General features: G+C 42.6%; 1 protein-coding gene across 4 annotated transcripts in view; it reads right to left on the bottom strand.

Moving 5' to 3' along the window:
• The window catches only part of LOC109318421 (lethal(3)malignant brain tumor-like protein 4), a 93,874-nt gene that overhangs the window by 67,049 nt on the left and 5,889 nt on the right, over positions 1 to 20,936 (bottom strand). For 2 of the 4 annotated variants that reach the window (XM_019547661.1, XM_019547662.1), the window contains exons 1-2: positions 10,443 to 11,070; positions 6,232 to 6,400 (exon numbers count right to left, since the gene is read on the bottom strand). In XM_019547661.1, coding sequence (XP_019403206.1) covers positions 6,232 to 6,400; positions 10,443 to 10,559 — 286 coding nt within the window. In that variant the 5' untranslated portion in view covers positions 10,560 to 11,070. Of the gene's footprint in view, positions 1 to 6,231; positions 6,401 to 10,442; positions 11,073 to 20,936 lie in introns of those variants that run through there. The other 2 variants (XM_019547664.1, XM_019547663.1) reach the window with 2 other exon arrangements.

Genomic DNA, 20,936 nt, shown 5'->3' with positions numbered 1-20,936 from the left:
GTCCTTCCAGGTTGAGAAGGACCCATCCACTACCACCCTCTGGGTGCAGCCCTCCAGCCAGTTGGCGACCCATGTGACTGTGTGGGTGTCTACACCACAGCCCCAGTTTCTTAATGAGAACAGGGTGAGAGACAGGGTCAAAAGCCTTCCGGAAGTCCAGGAAGATTATATCCACTGCTACCCCTGCATCTAACGATCTGGCGATCTGATCGTAAAAGGCCACCAGGTTGGTCTGACAGGACCTGCCACTGATGAATTTTTATTCTCGGGTTAAAGGGAGCAAAACTATCTTAGTGATCAATTGAGCATCCAACACCAGATTTTCAGTTTGATGGAAAAGTGCCTCCTAAACTACCTGTGATAGAAATGAGAGCCATTCCCAATAAAGCCAGTATGAGTATATGTGAGTACATGGTCTCTTGTCTCTCAAGTTTACTAGGAATTTTATCTCAGTGAAAAACAAACTATTTTGGTCCATATTTTCAGAACTTAATACCAAAGTATTGCACATTTTGTTCACATGCAAATAAGTAATCTAGTGCATAAATGATATACTTGAGAATACATGGGGATATCTATACAATCAGTCTATTACTATTATTCTTACCCTGGATGCAGCTGCATATTTTGTGTGCAAGCTTACCTGTTTTGTCACACATATTTTTGAAAAACATGTTCTTTAGTGCTAAACAAACAAATTTGAGAAATTATTTTGTAGAGTTTCAATTACTTCCTGTCCTCAATCACTGATGTATGTAATAATATCCTGTTAGGAGACTGACAAATTTGGTATGTAGCTGATGGCCCCAGAGGACGCGTCCCCCACAAGCAGGAATGTGTGTTTGCCTGGGGACAAATAGCAGCAGCACAAAATATTCAGTGCACCGAATGAATTAACATGAGCTGTGTGCATTTTGTGGTGCCTCAAAAGGCTTTTAGGTGACAAAAACTGTTTGTGTGGACATGGCCAGAGGGGCCAATGTTGATGTCAGATGGCTTGGCTGGAGCAGGCGCACACACAACTGACAAACAGACTGCATGTGAACGGACAGGGTTTAGGTTGTAGTACACTGAAGACCCACCAATTCTAGAGACACAAGACAAGGCATATAAGGCAATTTTTTTTTTCAAAAGCAATGCCTGCAGAGCCCTGCTGTCTTAGATGCCACACTGACAGAAGAATTTTTATTCTTGGGTTAAAGGGAGCAAAACTATCTTAGTGATCAATTGAGCATCCAACACCAGATTTTCAGCTTGATGGAAAAGTGCCTCCTAAACTACCTGTGATGGAAATGAGAGCCATCCCCAATAAGGCCAGTATGAATATATGTGAGTACATGGTCTCTTGTCTCTCAAGTTTACCAGGAATTTTGATATAGGAAGGAACAACAGCATATGTCAGAGCTAACAACTTCCCTGACATACAGCATGGCTGTATGTCAGGGAAGTCAAAAAGTACAGACAGTCAAAAAGCCCAAGCAAGAATCAATTCCATCTAGGCAGCTTCCTCTAAGCTGCATAGAGTGAACTGATAACCAACAGAACTAACCTTCAGTTTTCAACTGGGAAAGGCAAGGGGAGGCCTGCACTGACCCAGGCCAGTAAGCAGGGGATGTGAGGGGGCGAGAACACTAGAGCAATCTCCCAGCCTGATGGCCACTGCAAGCCCAGCCAGGTGGGGCCATCCCCAACTGGCTCCCCAGTACATGCCCCCAACCCCCTGCTGTCACCCCACAGGGGATTAAGGAACCCCTGCCCAGTGCTGGCCCACTTTGGGGGAGCCTCCTCCTCAGCAGGTGGCCTCCAGCCTGGGTTCCCCAACCCAGGCAGCCCTGGGGAACCATTTCCTTCTCCCCCTTCCCAGCTGCCAATTGCTTCAGGCACTGCCACAGGAGGGAGAAGTCCTCTGGGCTGGGTGCCTACCCATGCAGCCCAGTATGGGGGCACCAGGGAGCCCCTGCCTTGGGGGACTTCCCTTACCCCAGCCCAGGGCAGACCCAGGAAGCTGTGGGGAATTCTTTCTTTCCTGAGCCCCACAGCTGCTTACCTTAGCCCCTGCAAGTCTCAGGGTCGCCTGAGGCAGCCTCAGGGAATAGAGGGAAAGTCTCCCGCTCCTCTGCAGCTGTCTTTGCCTCAGACTCACAGCAACGGGAGAATTCCTCTTGGTTCCTCAGGGTTGAACGGCTAGGGGACCCCAGGCTGAGGTAAAGAAAGCCCCGAAGCATGGGTTCCCCAGTGCCTGCACCCCCCCACTCCTAGGGCCTTGGGAACTTCTTCACCCACCCTCCACCATGGGGTTTTCCCTTCCCCTAAGCTGTGTAGGCCTGGGCTAGAGGGAGTCTGGAGGTTCATTCCCTTGCCCCTCTCCCCCAACCATGGGCTGATGGATGCAGGCAGGAAGCAGGCTATGGAGCAGAGAGGCAGGGCCATCCCTGTTCCACTGCAGCAGACAGCACAGGCCAGGGCAGCAAAGCATCCTGGGATGCTGGTGGACTCTGAGTTAACTTGAACCAGGAAGGGATCTGGGACAGAAGTTCCATAATCCAGTTTGACCTAAATCAGTTAAATCTGATACTACATCCATCTAGGTTTATCTTAAATTAGTTTTGGCCATTTTGAAAGTGATTTACGTACACTGAACTTCTGCTCTGTTACAGGTTTAAACCAGTTTCCGATTACTTAAAGTATTTTATGAGCAACTTCTGTCTCTGGTCCATCTGTCTTGTTAACGCAGATTCCTCAGATCCCGAGTAAAATAATGGCATTTGACTTTCCAGGCAAGCAATAAGAGATCCATAGCTCTCTTCCCCAGATCAGAAGTTCTTTGTGAGGATGTATGGGAGTTATCTTATCATGTTCCCTTTCTGCTACATGGGAGAAAATAAAGTGAGTAGAACTAGTTGAGATCTGGTTCTCCTCAAATCAAAACAACATTGCTTTGAGTCATTCAAGTAATGCTGTGCTCCACTATAGAAGTGTATAGGTCCTGTCTCCATAGGGAATTCCAAGATTAACAAAGAAACCTTATAGATTCATAGATGTAGGGTCAGAAGGGACATAAACAGATCATCAAGCCCGATCCCCTGCCTAGGCAGAAAAGAGTGCTGGGATCAGATGACCCCAGCCAGATGCCTATCCTTATGCAGAGGTATTCCATGGCAACTCCTAATACCACACCAGAACAGAGTCCATCCTTACAGCCTGGTCTATTTTTAAGCACCTGCTTTGGTCTTACTGAATAGCTATGCAACTTGAAGTCACCCAGGATAAGAAGATTGTCAGATACTTACACTAGACTAGTAGAGGCCAACTTTTTTGGCAGGCATGCCACAATTAAGCCCACACTCTCCCTGGGTACCACTCAAATCCTCTTCCCCTACTTATTCTGCTGCTCTTTCTGCTCTTTACCCAATGGCCCCTACCCAATCCGCTTCTCTGCTTTCTACTCCCTCCCTACCTTCTGTGCTCTCCACTCTCTCCTCAGTCTGCTACATGCTACATACAGAGGCTGTCCATGCTATCTGTGGCATAAATGCTGTGGGCTGGCTGCTCCTGCTTTAGACAAATGTAAGCTGGCAACAAGCTATTACCTACAGCAGGGGTGGGCAAAATGCAGCCTGGGGGCTGAATGCGGCCCACCAGGCCATTCTATCCGGCCCGCGGGGCCCCACCAAAATTAAGAAAATTAATATTCATCTGCCCCTAGCTGCCTGTCTTGCAGCCCTTGATGGCCTGCCAAAACTCAGGACGCCACCCTGCAGCGGCCCTCCGCCCAAAAAAATTGCCTGCCCCTGACCTACGGTATCTCATGAACCCTAGAGGCAACACAATTTGATGAATCACACTGGAGTCACACTGGTAACCAGACAGCCTGCAAAGGTTGGCTAGGTCTTCCATTGAACAATTTTAGGAGACTAGGAACCAAATCACTGAAGAAAACCAGATAACACGAGGAATCACAGAAAATTAGGAGTTGGATCCTTCAGCTACAGATGTCAACCAGAGTTGCTGCTGTTGCCTAGTACTAGCAGGAGCCACCAAACATTCTGGAAATCTCATGGACCAGTAAGCATGTCTTTTTTCCTCCAGAAAGACTAACTGCACAGCTCCAAGAGGACTAACTGCATAGCCCATAACACGACTGCAGCAACTGACACAGTAGCAGCTGGATACAAGTACTGAAATACCAGACTATGGCAGCATCCAAGTTCCTGTCATGGGGACTCCATTCTGTGGCATAGAGCTAAAGGAAGAGGTCCAATGCAAGCATATATGCATGCTCCAGGCCCAAAGCATAAGGACCAGATAAAGTGTTAGGGAATTAACTGTTCAGGTCCTTGTGCCACGAGATTCTAACACTGTCTGAGGCACATTTGGACACCGTGACATCCCAAAACACTGGGGATGTCTGCTGCCCTGAGGTGTTCCTGTGGACCAGTTGTTCCTACATGATCCTTGGCAGCAACGTCCTCTGAGGTGAGCTGCTCCCTAGCACCAAGGAAAGCTGTTACCCTGGGGCTCCCTGGTACCACACCCATGAAGTGTTAGGTTGAACCAAGGCTGGGACAGCATTTAAATAAGAGCTTCTGATTGAGGGCTTGCGACAGCACTTTGGGTTCACACCTTCAGTCCACACTCTTCAGCTAACAGGTCTCCCATTACTGTCGTCTGTAGGAACCAGGACACTTTAATGAAATAACTGTGGTGACCCAATTTCAAACTATCCCAAACAACAAGAGCCATGCACATCACCTCAACTGAGGACAGAAACTTCAAAAGGGCTATGCCACAGCTGTAAAGGTTAGAGTCAGGTAACAGCTCCTAGAAGACCAGAGGGACAAAAAAACCCCATCTGAAATGTTCCTAGGTCTTGATGTACCTTTGTTTGGGAGAATACTCAGCAGTGCTGTTCCTGAGTTGCATTATGGTGATTTCAAGCAGCTAATATTCTTAGGGCACTGACACATGTTATATTAAAGGTACAATGGGATCTGATGTGCAAGCCCAACAATCGCACTTCCAGCCATGCCACATATGTACAGCTGGAGGTGTGATTGTGGGATCAGACCCCAATCATGCCATACTACCAGTACAGGGGAAGCCTGGCATCGTGATCCCAGGCTCAGCTACACCAGCAAATAGCAAGCTTGCCTCCTCTGCACTTCTCCTGCTAGGAGCCCTAATCGTTTGATCAGCCAAAGGAGTGTAGGGGAGACAAGGGCTCCATGGGTCTCCATGGCTGAGAGTCCCGATCAGCTGACTGGGGCTCCCAGTCACAGGAGTGCATGGAACCCAGGCTCCCAGCTGTGGGACCACACGGGACCCAAGGGCTCTGATATACTCACTCCGCTGGGAGTCCTAACCAGCTGAGCAGCACTCCCAGTCTGGGGAGGGCACAGGAGTCTTGAAGAGCTCCAGTGTGCTCCTGGAGGCTGGAAGCACAGGCCACACATTCAATGTAAGGTGTGATGGGAACCAACTGTAAAGATACTGCACATCTTTTGTGTCAATACTTAACTAGTTAATCACTTCTTAAACATAATGTTTGTCAGAGGCCTTAAGAAATACAGCTGTTTCTCACACAATTCCTACTAACGATACAAATTTCAAGACTGAGGATCTCACACAAACAATGGCCTAGACCCTGGTCCTGCTGTGCATGACAGAACTGATAAACAGCAGCTGCAAAGCCAGCTTAGCTGTTTACTGAACAATTTCCCCTACATAGGGAATCCCTGGTTGACGCAGTGCTGTGCCTTCCACTCCAGGCATACTCTAGAATAAGGCGTGAAGCCAGCAGAAAGAAGTCATGGCTGAAACAGCCATGCACTTCAGCAAACCCTGCCTGCATAAATGGCCATTCAGTGGGTGTTGCAAATAGACACAAGTTTGAACAGCCCCATCTGGCTCTGAGCAGGTACTTGCTGGATCCAAAGATGTAGCATGAAATTTCTGCAAAAAGAACACTTACCTTTTCTTTTTTTTTAAAGGGCTTAAGGCCTTTGGATGAAGAATGTGAGATAAGGCTAAGTACAATTAGGATGATATAAGAACTAAATTAATTTTAAAGTAAACTATATTTAAAGCATTTAGAAGAGACAGCCATTCACAACAGAAGTTATATCAGCAAGCACTGTGTTGTTACAATAAATACTGTATTTCTTTAAAGATGGAGTTCTAACATCCTGTTAAGAAGTGTGTAGTTCATCCCTCATCAAAAAAAAATCTCACCTTCAGAATCAGTGCCAGAGACAGCAGTAGTGTTGATAGCAGCAAGAGTCCAAGTGCCAGAATTAAGGCCGGCTGTGCTGTTATTTATTGCTGGGACAGAAAGAGATTTTATGGCTTCCGCTTCTACTTCAGTAATGATTTCTAGTGTTCCAAACTCACTTAAACGGAACTGTGGATAACAAGAGAAACCAAACAAATAAAGACGGCTAGCAAACAAAACAGCAGCAGACAGGCTTGAAAGAAGAAATGATAGTGCATGAGATTCAACAAGAAGCAAGTAGATCCAAGACAAAAAGCGGAATTGGCAAGAGAAATGGATTTACATACAACACAGCATCACAAAAAACGTTCTTATTGTACTAGAACATGCCACTCCAGTGATGAACATACGAATTATTGGTCCATATGTATAGAGAAGTGACATTTATCCTAGTGTGCTTCAGATTTTTCCCTTTATGTAATTCAGATCAATGTTCATTTTAACAAACATGCAAGAGCAAGCTGTACATCAAAGGGAGTAGCAATTTAGTTGAATCCCTGTTCTGAAATGTTCAGGGCTAATCTGCAACAAAGAAATAGACATTAAATGCTATTACTAAATACAGCAACCAAATTTTAAAAAATCTCATAGAAAGTAGGAAGCTATCCACGTTCTTAGAAGTGGTTATTTACCAGGGATTGTAGTTCCTCAGGGAGGACTGTTCCAGTGCTTGTAGAGGAGTCCTCCCCCTCATGCCACTAGGCTTTGAAAACCTTCTACAAACGGAGTCCCAGTTTGGACGGCATGAGCACTCTCTCAAGCAGCGTTAGGAATATACGAAGGCAAGCAGTTCTCAGCCCCTTCAGTTTCATCTACTAACCCCGAGTCCTACAGAGAGCAATCCTCCTAGAACGTGGGAACGTGCAGAAGAAACATTCTTGGAGTACAGATACTGGAAAGACTCCTCTCTTTCTTCTTTCATCAAGGCTACCTCTCTCTGTAATCCCTCTTTTGGGAGTTTAGCAAGCAAAATCTTCACTGAAAAGAGGCCCTAATATGAGGATGGATCAAAGATTCTGAAGAGGCATCCATCCTCAGAAAATACTTGTCTTTTGAAGCTCAAAGTGTAAATGTTCAGCATGCTGAATAATCCAAGAAAGAGCTCTCTGAGACAGGGCCAACAGCTTGCATGGGTATATGACCTTGGGGAGGTGGAAGGGCACAAAACACGTCATTGAAATACATTTCCCTTAGACCAGAGATGTCAAAGATATGGCCCATGGGCTAGATTCCAGCCTGCAGAGCCCCATCATCTCACCCATGTGATTTCTGACTGGCTTTGCACACTGCAGGCAGCACATGCAAGCCCCAGTCCCACATGCTGCACATGATGCGCAGGGCCAGTCTGAGGCATGACCTACATGCAATGTGCAGGGCCACTCTGGCCCTGCATGCTGGACCCAGCGCACAGACTGGTCTGTGGGTCCAACAGAGCCTGCAGCCCCAGAAAGCACTGCTTATCTAGCAAGTTGCTTAGTGCCAGTAAATATGCAAAGATCACCAAACAAAAGAAGGATTTTTCCCCGACCAGGGATTAACTATCAAAATAAATACAAGCAGCCATTATTTGATTTCCACAACCTCTGCAATATGTAGATGGCTACTCCAAAAACAAGACCAACTGCCAGAATTTGTTGACATTTGTAAATTGTGAATAAAAAATCTGTAGTACAATAGCTTATTGGTTTTACATTCTTCCATTACACCCCCTTAAAAGTCATGATCATTCTCCACCTAGCCTCTCTATACAAAGTTCAAAGTACTAGACCTATTCTCTCAGGCAGGTCTCCACCTTGCTCCTTTCCTCTTTTCCTCCATGTTCACAATATCCCAAGCCAAGCTCCATCATCATCTTACAAAAGCCCTACCCTATGCTCTCTTACTTGACCTAAGGCCTATATTCTTCATAGCTCCAAACATACTGCAGTCTTTCTAAACGAACCTCTGCCTCCTCTGCAATCCCAAAGTAACAGAGAGAACATTATTTTTATTTCAGTGAGAGCAAAAATAACACACCCCAAAGAGATGGTAATTATATACGAGATTCTGATTGTGTTTTCTGTAAGGAGTCTCTGCATCACTTTAATGAGAGAACTACTGCTTTTCTGAAAGGGCAGAACAGGAACAGTACAATGGATTGCAGATACCATAGGCTAAATCTTCCATAGAAATGCTTATAATAGTAACAGACCAGTATTATGAGCAAAAGGTCACGAGAAGACGTTTCACCAGAGCTCTGATGCTCCATTAAAACCAGAGTTAACAACTGAAGAAAGGGAGGGCATTAAAGCAGTCTTCTATTAAGGAACTAGCTTTCTGAAGCACAAAGCTTTTTGTCCATAAATCACCAATTCTAATCCAGCCTAAGTCAGCAGTGATGGAAAGTGTTACCATGCAAAGGCAGTTCAATGGCTGACCCGAGGTCTCATGAACAAGTGTGGTTCAGTCCAGTTACTGCTCTACCAGAACAACTGTGACCACCGGGAATTTTGACTTGAGACTGAAGAATGACTAAGCCATGGAGCTAAACTCCACTCATCCCTGGAGGTGCTCCCTTCTGGCCTATGATGGGAAAGCTACTGCTGCTGCTGCTCTGTAGGTGAAAAGAAGATTTTAATCTGCAGAAATGTCAATACAGCCTACTCATTAACACAAACTTCAGATGAAAATACAAAACTGAAAGCAATGTTCCTTTGCAAGGGGCAAAAATGGAACTACAAAAAATTAACTGGAAATGCGATACCTCTGACATACACAAGGGAGTTAAAAAGAGACAAATAGAAAGGGAACTGGACAGTGAAAAACAAGAAAAAAACATTATGAAGCATAATGCTGAAGCAGACATCTTGCAAACAGTTAATAATGCTCTATTTAAACTTTGATACCATGCCCAATAACAGCATTATCTGAGGTCTAATCCTTGTAAAATTATCAAACAAATATATACGGTTCCTTTCATCCTAAGAAATCTCACAATGCTGTAGACTCTACACTGTTACACAATAATCAATTAAATGCAGCCATCTCTGGAGAGGAACTTTATTGCTGTTTTCAAGAACACAGCAATATTTCACAGGAGGTTTTCTTTTAGGAAGCAAAGATTAAAGACTCCAATTGGAAAGTGCAAGGTTTTTAAAAACTAATAATCCAAACCACAACTTGAAAAACCACAGGTCTAGTAGGAACTCTATGGACCCGATTCTGTCATTCCACTTTTATGTCAGTGTAACTCCACTGATTTTAGGACGCTATGGGGATCCAAACATTTCAGACATGAGGTCACCCGAGCTCTTACCCTTTTGACTTTCTCAGTCACAGCACTGAAGAATTTTCACTGTAGTTTAAATTGAAGTTTGAAACTGATTAAAGGGTTTTTAAGACAGAGTAGTTGAGGAAAACATGAAAAAGACAGAAAAAAGACTAATGTTGTTATGAGTAGCCACTGATTTTGGATACCTAACATGAGCTGCTGGAATCGTACAGGTTCTCATCTCTAAAAATATCATATTCAGGTTGTCACTGTAGGTAAGTACCAAAAAACAAAAACCTGTAACAACTTTTGTAAATTTGGCCTAAATATTGGAAGTACAACTATTTTTCCAGCCATCTGTAAAAACACAGTCATCCCACTTACTTTCTTTTGTACATCAGATATGAGAACATCAAGCTCTACATTTTAATTGTTGTTTATCACAGTTATATTACAGAAACTTTCAACAAATAACAAACATGCAGACAACTGACAAAAGCTGAGCCAATAAACACTGACATATGAGAGCAACCTAACTTACCGATACCAGTGAAAACAGTTCTTACTCATGCCATGTTGGTTTTAATGGTATTTCTGGCCTGAATAAGGCACTGTTGAATTGGCAGGATCAGGCCATACACTTTTGTACAACAATGTAAGAACATTGTTAACTACATCCTTGGAATGATCTTTAGAAGCTCTGAACAGGAGTCAAGAGAAGGAAAAAATGACTAAGCTTCCATAAATCTGACAAGGAATTTACCATTTGATCCAACTTTGTTTTGTCACAACAATACCTGACATGAGATAATCATTTTAAAGCAAGACTTTTTTCTAACCAAAGAAAGAACATTTGCTATCGCACTGTATTATGGAAGGTATGACTGTCTTTTTTTTTTACCCTGTTCCTTGGTTTCTTACTTGTATGTTGCTACCTGGCAAGGTAGCAATGCCGTCTTTCCAGTCTAAGGCACCCATTACATCGAAGTCTGCAGTCGAGTTGGTGGCAGGTTTTCTCTCCGAAACATTCTGTTCCATCTTTCAGCTTAGGCTTTTAGTTTTTTAAAAAAATGTTTAAAGAAAACTAGGGACTGGGGGAAAAAAAAAAAAAGAGGCACAGAATCAACAGGCCTGCTGCTTACATTTCATGAAGGATTTAAGAGTGACGCTTATGATTCACATTGTTAATGGCTTTAAAAAGATGGGGGAAAAGGTTAACTTGCAATTTGCCCAGGCACTTTTAAGGATAGGTATTAAAATGCAATTCCAGGACAAAACAGTACAACAGAAAGTTGTGACACTCAACCGGTTTGGATAAGTAGTTATTGTCAACTTTACAGAGCAAAATCCTGGTCTCTCTCAAATCAGTGGGAGCTTTGCCACAGATGTTAATGGGACCAGGATTTGGTTCCATGTTAACACATACATACGTACGCTTGCGCACACACACCCAATCTTACAATATCCATCACAGTAGCATTTGCGTCCCGTAAACTTGAGCTGTGCAACTGGTGGCCCATGGGCTGCATGCAGTCCACAAGGGATTAATGTGCAGTCCCCGGATCCAACTGCAATAGCAGCCAGTCTTCAGACTCTCCCCTCCCCTCTCCAGCTGCTGCCTCCTGCATTTGCCCCACGGGGCAGGGCAGTGTGGCAACAAAGAGCTGAGGGTCAGTCTGGGGCCATGCCCAAGGGGGACAGTGGAAATTGAGGCCACATGCCCCAAGTGGAAATTATGCCTGCAAAGTACATCAGTGGATGAGGTGGTGCCCACACAGGTGTGCAGTGCAGTGTGGGGGAGCATCCACATGGCATACCTGGTGTAGCCTGCAAGGAGAGTGGCCCCCCAAGGCCTTAGAAGTTGGACAGCTCTGCCCTATATAATTTTAAGAGCAATATAATTTAACTTATGCTGCCATATCACATTGTACTGCTGTGGAGTGTCTACAGTACTTACAGTCTAGGAACTACTTCACTGTAACATAAAATAAAAGCCTCCTGTAGAAGCATTAGCTGAAAGCAATTTTGCTAGTTGAACTAAACTTATCTGATAATAATAAAATAGCACTTTACATACATTAACAAATTACTTGTACCTTCTTATTGCCTTGCATACGTAACCTGAATAATTTGAATACTGAAAAATTAAAATTAGTTATGAAAACATTCATATCTTTTTTTTGAAAGGACAGCTTTACTATGTTTTCTGTCATTTCTCATTGCTTTTTCATATATGCCCATGTTAAATTTAACCTGTCATGTGGAAACAGGTTTGAACTGCCTAAGGGAAATCGTACAAATCTCTCAATACAACTGATCATATGCCTGTTACAAAAGAAAAAAATGTTTCAGTGGAAGGCAAAAGCTCACCTTTGAGGCAGGACAATTCTTGCTATGCAAGCAATCGTGACTCTCCAAAATCAAGCATCTTAAGGAGATCTGTACGTATAACTTGATGGGATAAGCTTTGGCAAATACTACTACCAAACACTTTCATTTAAAACTGAGTCCACTTCTGACGTCAACATGCAGGGTCTCACAATCTGATCATTTCCCTTAGGACTGGTTCTCTCTTAGTTAATTAAAAAATTCCAGTGAGGACAACTCCAAAAGTCTGGCAAGATTAGCACCATATACATGAATTGTAATGTGTCAGGCTGATGAAAACAGGAACCAGTTAACTAAATTAATGGTCCAATTCTAGAAGATGTTAAGCACATTCAACTCCCACAGACTTCAACAAGAGTTACAATACCTAGGATCAGGCCCTTGAAGCCTCTAGTTAATGGCTGAGCAACGACTCCATTAAGTTAACACAGAGATCAAAAGAATATAATGCTGCCATCTGCCAAGGCCATATGGGTACAGGTATCCTTTAAGTCTTCTTTAATTTGATTCAGCCATTTCAAAAGACCTTCACAACAGGTACTATTTCATACAGACTTCTAAAGCTATAAAGCCTGTTTGTAGTCTACAGGTTTGATGCTAGTCCCTGCAAAGATAGAAAGTATTACTATAAGAGGTGTCATTTATCAAATTCACATTTTAAATATAAAGGATTTCTAACAACAGCTAATGCCCTCAAGCCTACATTGAGGATGTGATGCTCTAGCCAGAGGACAAGAATTTTGAACAGGGTCAAAGTTTACATTTGATACATTTTTTGTTGGTGGTATCAAAGTATCATTATTTAATTTGGTGAGGAAGTGTTACCCCCTAAACCAAGCCAGAAACAGACAGCTGAATCTCCCGGAGTCTGTTTTCTATTCCTGTCACTAACAGCATGACCCACCTCTTCTGTGCCTCAGTCTGCCCTGTACTAAAATGTAAGGTAACAATACAGACCTACCTCATACAAGGATTAATTATTGCTTGTTACAGACGTTTGGGTCTAAAGCACTGTGCAAATGCTTGATGTTGTCCTTCGTTCCCCCCATTCCAATTTTAGCAGCCCAGTGCTGCAAAATCCAGAACACTCTCAACAGTCAATGGGATTTGGGGGCCACAACAAAAAGCATCTTTTAGGATTTGGTCTCAGGCCAGTAGCAGTGTTCTCACTGGAGCAGAGAGCTTTGAAGCCACTTAGCTTAAACTAACTCTTTCAAAGCTGTTCTATGTGAACTGTTTAAAACCAGACCAGGCAAAGCATTAGAAAAAACACACTATATGGAATAATCTTGTACTTGCCAGCCAGGACTAGATAAAATAGGCCTTTTTCATCTCTACATTTTATAAATCTAGTTAAAAAAAACCTAGAAAAATATAATAAAGAAATTACTTTTCTTATAATGTTCCCTTTATAATCTATTATCAGTATAATCTATAATAAAACCAAGATAGCCTAATAAAAGGAAACAAAATGAGCAATTAAAAGGCTGCAAAAACCAACTAGAAAAATTAGGAAAAAAACTTTAGTCATAAGAACTTTTCCCATTTGGCCCAGTTTGTGATGGTTTTACTTTTAACTCAGAAACATTACAGTGCTAAAAGAATGAATGACCTATAATTACAACTTACAATACAGAGAAGCTAGGGTGAAAAATTTAGCTGTAAATACGTCCGATTCATAAACTGACCAATAAATGAAATACTGGCAGATATAACAGAAGCACAGATTTTGCACTTTACCGGGGTGGGGGTGTAAAAAAGTCAACATTTTATCTTGTTTCTGCTCCTGATCCTCGATACTGTCTTGGGCGAGAATAGACAGCCAAGGACCGTCAAAGGTGCTGAGCATTTGTAACTTCCACTGTTTCCATTAATGGCAGTTAAGGGTGCTTATTGCCTCTGAAAATAAAACTAACTTCAAGCAAACAAGTTTGCAAATTTGGTATGTCTCATCCTATTCATGAAATGAAAATAAGTTTATACAAAGAGTTCTGTTAGGCTTAGCTAATATTTGTCCTAAGTGCTTTACATACAAATCTATGTAAGGTCTAATTATACTTAGACCTTCTGGGAAAGGAGCCACTTTCAGCAAGTTCCAATTCACATGTTATTAGCCTGATTCCTCACTACACAGGGATGTCCCTGTAGCTACACCAGTGTAAAACTGAAGCAGTGCGATGGGGAAATAGATTCAAAGACTTCAAGTCAAGTAATTACAGTATAAAATTCTCAACCCCTCTGGCTAAGCTTCCATACAAGGGGAGGCAGAGTTCCACTAAAAAATACTGTGTCAAGAAAACCACCTGATATTCTGTTGTCCTGGGAATAATCAACTTATAAATATCCTTTCTTCCCAAAAATAGAACAGGGAACCTAGCTGAGCTGGTCATTTTATTTCATAGACTAAATCTACTAAAAAAGCAAGAGTTCAGAAAGGTCTTTGTCTTCCATAATTGACTGTTTAAAAGCCCCATATTATCTTAATTTCTTATGAGACTTATTTAGAGTATCTAACAATTGCCCAGAACACAATGCCCCCTTAGACTTTCTCCTAGGTGCAGCTACTCTAGTCTCAAAAACTGTCTTGCAAAATAACACAACACAAAAATCGTTTTCCTGTCCTTACTCTACTCTAACAATAATTAAAGATTATCCATAAAAATTATTTATCACCCTGGACAAGTAATATTTTGTCAGATTGAACTGCTCTTACTATCAGGAAAACTAACCTTATAACCAGCATCATCAGGCTAGCCAGAAATGGAACCCATAATGGAAACAGATCTGCACCAATAGTTCAATAGAAAACCTCAGCAGTCACCAGCAAGCATGCACTGCATGAGTACAGTACTGTTGCTCTTGCTGTCTTCTGCATCAATGCAGAAAAAAATCCAGGCTACAACCTAAAATTTTATTCTAAAGTAGGCCTCTGTTCATTATCCTTTTCACTGCTTTTCAAGTTCTCAGCAGGGGAAAAGAACAGTCCCATTTATGAATACAAAAGCAAGCAAAATGTTACTAGTTTGAAACTCTAAAAAAAGATGGGCTTGGGGATAGGGGTATGCTCCTGTGGTTAAGACACTTGGTTGAGACTTAGAAGAACAAATTATTTTCCTACCTCTTCCGCACATGCCCTGAAGGCAAACCACTTTACCTCTCTGTGTTTCAGTTACCCACCTGGGAAAAGCTTACCTCCCAAGAACTGTATGAGGATAAATTAAAATCAGCATGACACTCAGATACTGTAATGTTGGAAGATTAATAAAACAATAGCAGATGCCATTTGATACTTAGTACAACTTATAAGTTCAGGAAGCAATACTATATGAGCATGTTTCTAAACACAACAAATGAGCCTACTCTGGCAGTAAAACAGGACCAGCTCTGTAGTCCACAGAGCTCTCTCTTAAAAGCTGTTGGTCAAACATTCACTTACGTTAGTTGACAGAATCAAAGCTCCAAGATAAGCAATAACTATACTCCTGAGGAAAGCAGAAAATCTCTCTCTCTCCCCTCCAACCCCACTTCCCTTCCCTTTCCCCCTCCCCCTCTCCTCTCCAGCCACAAGCCACTTTATATTACAGGAACATTTCAGTAAGCAAGGTAAAAAAAAAGCAAAAAAGAAAGCATATGTCAAGTCAGGTGGAGCAAATGCAATTCCAAGGGTCAGTGTTTCAATGCCCCAATTCACACATTTTCTATTCTGTTCTTCAAGTCTCTTTCTGTTAAGTTCCCTTCAACATATGATCATTTGCTTTGCTATCCTTCTCTTCAGATTTGTATAACAAGTTGAAGTTAACTAGAAAGCAGTCTTTTTCCTGTCTTTTTTGTTATAGGAACTCAATGAAGCATTCAGTGCTATACTGAAAAAAATATTTCAGTCTATTCCCAGCAGAAGTGGAAAGAAGTAGTGGACGGTATAAAACACATTTGTGTGTCCACAGAGTTAACAGTTTGTGTTCAGCTACTGTATGCGAAGAGCAGCAGCACACACTGCATTAATTTTATTTTATGACTTGCATTAAAGTGTTATTCCTGTTGGGGCTCTTTTTCTTCCTCCACCATTTCTGATTGAAAGAGATGATTTTTTACTGCTCACAAAGATTACAGCTTGGCAATTGTGAAAAAGAAATCCCTCTACTTAACTACAAAACAAGCATAGTAAAAGCAGTAGCACCACAAGCTCACCTTAAAAATATGCCTGAAAAGATCATCCACTGGGGCAGGAGTAGGGGACAACAGGAAAATTTAATAGTGGCCCAACTAGTTCCAGTCTCCTTAATGAAATGGTCATCAAATGGGCCATTTGTACTTAAAAACAATGATATATTTTATAAGTTTCAGCCAATGTAGCATGAAACTTATAGAGAGGCAACTGGAAACAGGTGTTTGGACCCCTCTACACATGCAGGTGAAGGCATGATGGGATCTAATGCATAATCCACCCAATTGTGCCTCCTGCTATGTCACATGTGCATGGCAGGAGCCATGACTGTGGGATCATGCATTAGACATCATCACACCTTTACCTGCATGTGCAGAGGGGCCCAAACACCTGTTTCCAGTTGTTTCTCTATAAGTTTCACGCTACATTGGCTAAAACTTATAAAATATGTAAAAAACCCTACACTGGTTTTTGAAGGGAAAACAAATATTTAAAAGAATGCATTTAAATTCAACGGAGCTACAGGTTAGCGACATCACAATGAAATATTACCCCATTAAATGTGCATATAGTTAAAGTGAATAATTGAAAATAATTAGTGAGTCCATCCTACAATAAGAGAATGCCATGATCCATATTATTTCGTTGCCCTTAAAAATTTCTAAACTTACAATAATCACACAATGATATATGTTCCCATATAAAAAGGTCAAGGAAATTGCAAAGCTTTACGCTAGTTATTTTTTCCTATGTTTTAAGCCTACTTTATTAAATTATGTTTTTTCTGAACAGTTCATCTCATATATCCTCTTGAGATTGCACATACAAAATTAATAACATAAAAATATCAGTTTAGAGGGGTATAATACAACTGCTCAATGTTCAATTGTGGAATAATTGCTTTTTAATGTATGCCAAACAGACATTAATAGCAACTGTTCTTTACAAGATTGGAATAATTCACCTTCAGGCCAAATATGAAAAAAGTATTTTAAAAATAGAAGAAACATTTACAGAATTAATCAAAATAAGACTAAAAAAGTAACGGCATTTTAATGCCTGTAAATACATAGGATGGTCATTTAAATTTATCTGACTTGAAGTCAATAACTAAAATTAATCTAAGCAACTACACTCTATAGCTGCTCAATGAAAATTGCAAAATGGATTTTTTCCCCTAATAGCTATTTCCTAAATTGTCTGGTGGTAGAATGCTATAAAACTGTTAGTCTCAGATTTAGCACTACAGTACTAAAATCTGAAGAAATTAAAGTAAAACCTGGCACAGATGGTGATATAAAAACATCCCAAACTCCATACTATATAGAAAAAAAAAAGAACACCCCCCCCTCATAAAACAGCAAATGCCTTCTCCACATTAAATACCACAGGAATCTGAAAAGCAGTTGTTGCTATTTCCAGAAAAAGTTGCAACCAAAACAAATCTCCCTAAAGAATGACTCTATTCCTTGGCTGCGCGTTTATCTTACAGATTGTAATATATCTTTTCATATTCTTTCCTAGTTTTTTATATTTTATACATGGACACACACACTATTTGCTCTCCCACCTTTACCCATTTAAGGCTTAAACAAATAATGACATAACACTATATTTTGAAGTTGAAGAAACAGTGATGAGGGGATACATTTACACAACCAATAATATTATGTTACCATAGAAGGGCCCCATTCAGCATTTAAGCACATAGTCCCATTAAGCTCTAATGGACATTGTACATACTTAAACTACATGTTTAAAAGCTTTACTAAATGAGTCTTATAACCGGCTCCTTTTATAAAGAGACCAGATCAATGACTATATTATGTCTTATAATTTACGTTTCTGTTTAAAAAGGTTACACCCAGTTTGGACCCTGCTCCAAATTACATCTGCTTCTTTCCAGTGACTGTTTAATGTAAAATGCATACAGAATTATATGCATAGGAAGGACAAGATATATATGCATATGCAAAGACGAGAACCCAGGACTCTCCTCCTTGATGCGAATGCCCTAAAACTAGGGGCTGGCAACTTTAGCCCCCGCATGGGCCAGAGCTTGCAACCTGGTAGGGCTACACAAATCTGATCAGCCTGTCAGCTCAAGTGCCCTGTGTTTCCCCTCGCTGCAGTTACCCAGCCCCTCTGCTGTGAGGGCAAACGCAGGCATGAGCAAGCAGCAGGGAGGGCTGCGGAGGAGATGGATGTTTCTGCACAGGTGTGTGTCACCCAATCCCCTGTGCTAGGTTGGATCTTCTAGGTCAGTTCTAAGCTTTTCATAGACCAAATCTGGCCCACGGGCCACAGGCTGCCAAACTCTGCCCTCATCACTAGGCCTCCTTGGCAACCACATAATTGGGCCCTGAGGAATTTTATGTCCCATTCTCCAAATAGTGTGACTTTGCCATGCCAGACATGCAACTCTAGCTGCACCTACCACACACACGGAAGTGGTAGCAGGGGAGCCAGGAACTCCCTACTCCCTAAGTGGTTGGAAACTTTAAGAAGTGGGCAGCATGCCTGCTTTTTAGCCCAGGGTGCTGTGAGCCTGACACCAGGTAGCCTTTCCCTGATTTTGGGCTCATGACATCCTGAACCTTTAAAAAGCAGGCATGTGCTTAGAGCCCCAAACTGAATTCTGGCCTTTTTTTTTTTAATTCCCTGGGCACCATAAGCCCAAAAAAGGGATGAGGCTCCCCAGTGTTAGGCTCATGGTGCCCCACACAGTACAGCAGGGGATGGGGGAGCTCCAATACATGTACTGGATTAAAGAGAGGCCTGCCATGAGCAGCAGGGATAGGGGACTCCCTCATCCCTGGCTGCTAGCACATGGCAGTTCTTTACATGGAAGCATGCAGGTGGGGATGAGGAAAGATCCCCCATCCCCAGCTGTACTGGGCCAAATGCCTCTTTAAATAGGCATGTACAACTACAGATGGGAGAAGCTCCCACACCTCTACTGTGCACCCATTTAAAGAGGCCCAGTGTCCCAAGACCCAGGGCTGACCTTGGGATACAGCTGGAGGCAGCTGGGTTTGGGATCCAAAACTGCCTCCTGCCCAATTCTGTGGAATGGGCAGGAGGCAGCTTTGTCCCACACCCCAAGTCTGCTGTGAGCCAGATCTGGAGTTTCAGCTGAGTGTCAGGATCTGTTACTAGATAGTCTTGTTTCAGCCCTGATCCTGAGGATCAGGTAAGGGAAGACTGTGTTTGAGGTCCTGAACCTTCCCCATGCCCTAAGGCTCATAGACTTAGCACCTTAAAGAGACTTACTCTTCAGCCCTGGGGGTGGGGGAGACTGCAGGACAAGGCAGCAAACCTGCTGGATCATGGCAAGCCCAGATCCAGATGCCAACAGTGACTGTCAGCATTGGGAAGACCAAGGCAGCCCCTGGCCAGGTTTCAGACCAGGGATCCCAATGCTGACAATCAGCTGACTGTCAGCATTGGGATGACAGGGCATGCCACACATTCAGTGTATGACTCCACACAAACCAGGCACAAAAATGTCCCATATATTTTGTGGAATATTTTGTGGCTAGTTTGCCATTTATGGCACCAGAAATTTGATGAATGGATGACATGTGTCTATTTATGGTTCAATTAACATATTAGCTCCATCTTACATTATCTTTTCTTGGCCTCTTGAATCTTGAATTCTTTTAGAAAATGTTTGTTCTCAAGAAATGTGTTCCACTAAACTATTGTACCAACTAGTGCTGTTGCAAGATGTGGTGAATCCCCTTTGGGTTCACTGCCTTCTGAACCAGGGGGCATACCCAGAAGGTATGCTTATTAAATGCCAATAAATCCTGTTGAGAGGCAGAGCCTAAGAGCACATGTGCAGTGCCACGCTAAAACAGCTACATCAAGGATCAGCAACCAACATCACCTTTAGTTTGGGCAATGCTACACTGGAAGTACTTTGGCTAGCTCAGTGCAGTGCTGCACATGTATGAAACTGGTGCTGTATTGGGATGATATCGTCCCAATTTGTCATGCCATAATTTTAGAGACTGCAGCTAGAGCTCTCTCCTTAAACATGTATCCTAGGGTGACGATGAACCTAGGTCATGTGTGTCATGGAAAGCACTCCAGCCACTGGGATACAATATCTCCTACCACCACCACCATCTCTGATAGCCAAGTTTGAAAAAGAAAGCAGAAAAAACTGAATCTGTAAGACATCTAAGGCCATGAGATTCAGGCATCACCAAGTCTAGTTTCTGGACTCCAGCAGAGCTTATATGGTACATAGGCTCTTTACCTACTTGGCCCAGGGCAGAAATGCACATGCAGGCACCTAAGGACCTTTTGTGATAGACTATGTGCTGATTGTGATATGTCTGTGTTAACTGTTCACATTGTTACACAGTATCATATGACTCACTTTATCTCCTTGGCCTCGTCACAGTGGGGTCCTAAGGAATGGCCATGACACCCTGAGGGCTCCACGACCATGCCAGCGTTGCCCAACAGGCAGCCTTTTCCTCACCTGCCATGTCTTGCTGGTAATTATAATAAATAGGGAGGCTGCCCTCGAGTTTATGTTTGGGCATGGTCCTGATGGACCCCACTGAACCCTGTGGGTTCTTGGGTCCCTTTTTGGGTTAGATCCATGGCTCCAGAACTACCCCTTTACCATGCCCCAAGCCTCACAGACAGTACGTAAACGTTGTCCCTCTAAAGCCTTGATATAGCTCAGCCTCTTCTTCCATCACTGGGCTCTCTGCAGCCCTCTCTCTGCACCCACACTGGCGCTGCAGTCTCTACATCATAGATTCATAGATGCTAGGGTCGGAAGGGACCTCAATAGATCATCGAGTCCGACCCCCTGCATAAGCAGGAAAGAGTGCTGGGCC

Source organism: Crocodylus porosus, unplaced genomic scaffold, assembly GCF_001723895.1.
Source record: "Crocodylus porosus isolate Cpor-Errol unplaced genomic scaffold, CroPor_comp1, whole genome shotgun sequence".
NCBI lineage: Eukaryota > Metazoa > Chordata > Crocodylia > Crocodylidae > Crocodylus > Crocodylus porosus.
Note: the sequence above shows the minus strand (reverse complement) of the source record. Positions and strands in the feature narration are given on the sequence as shown.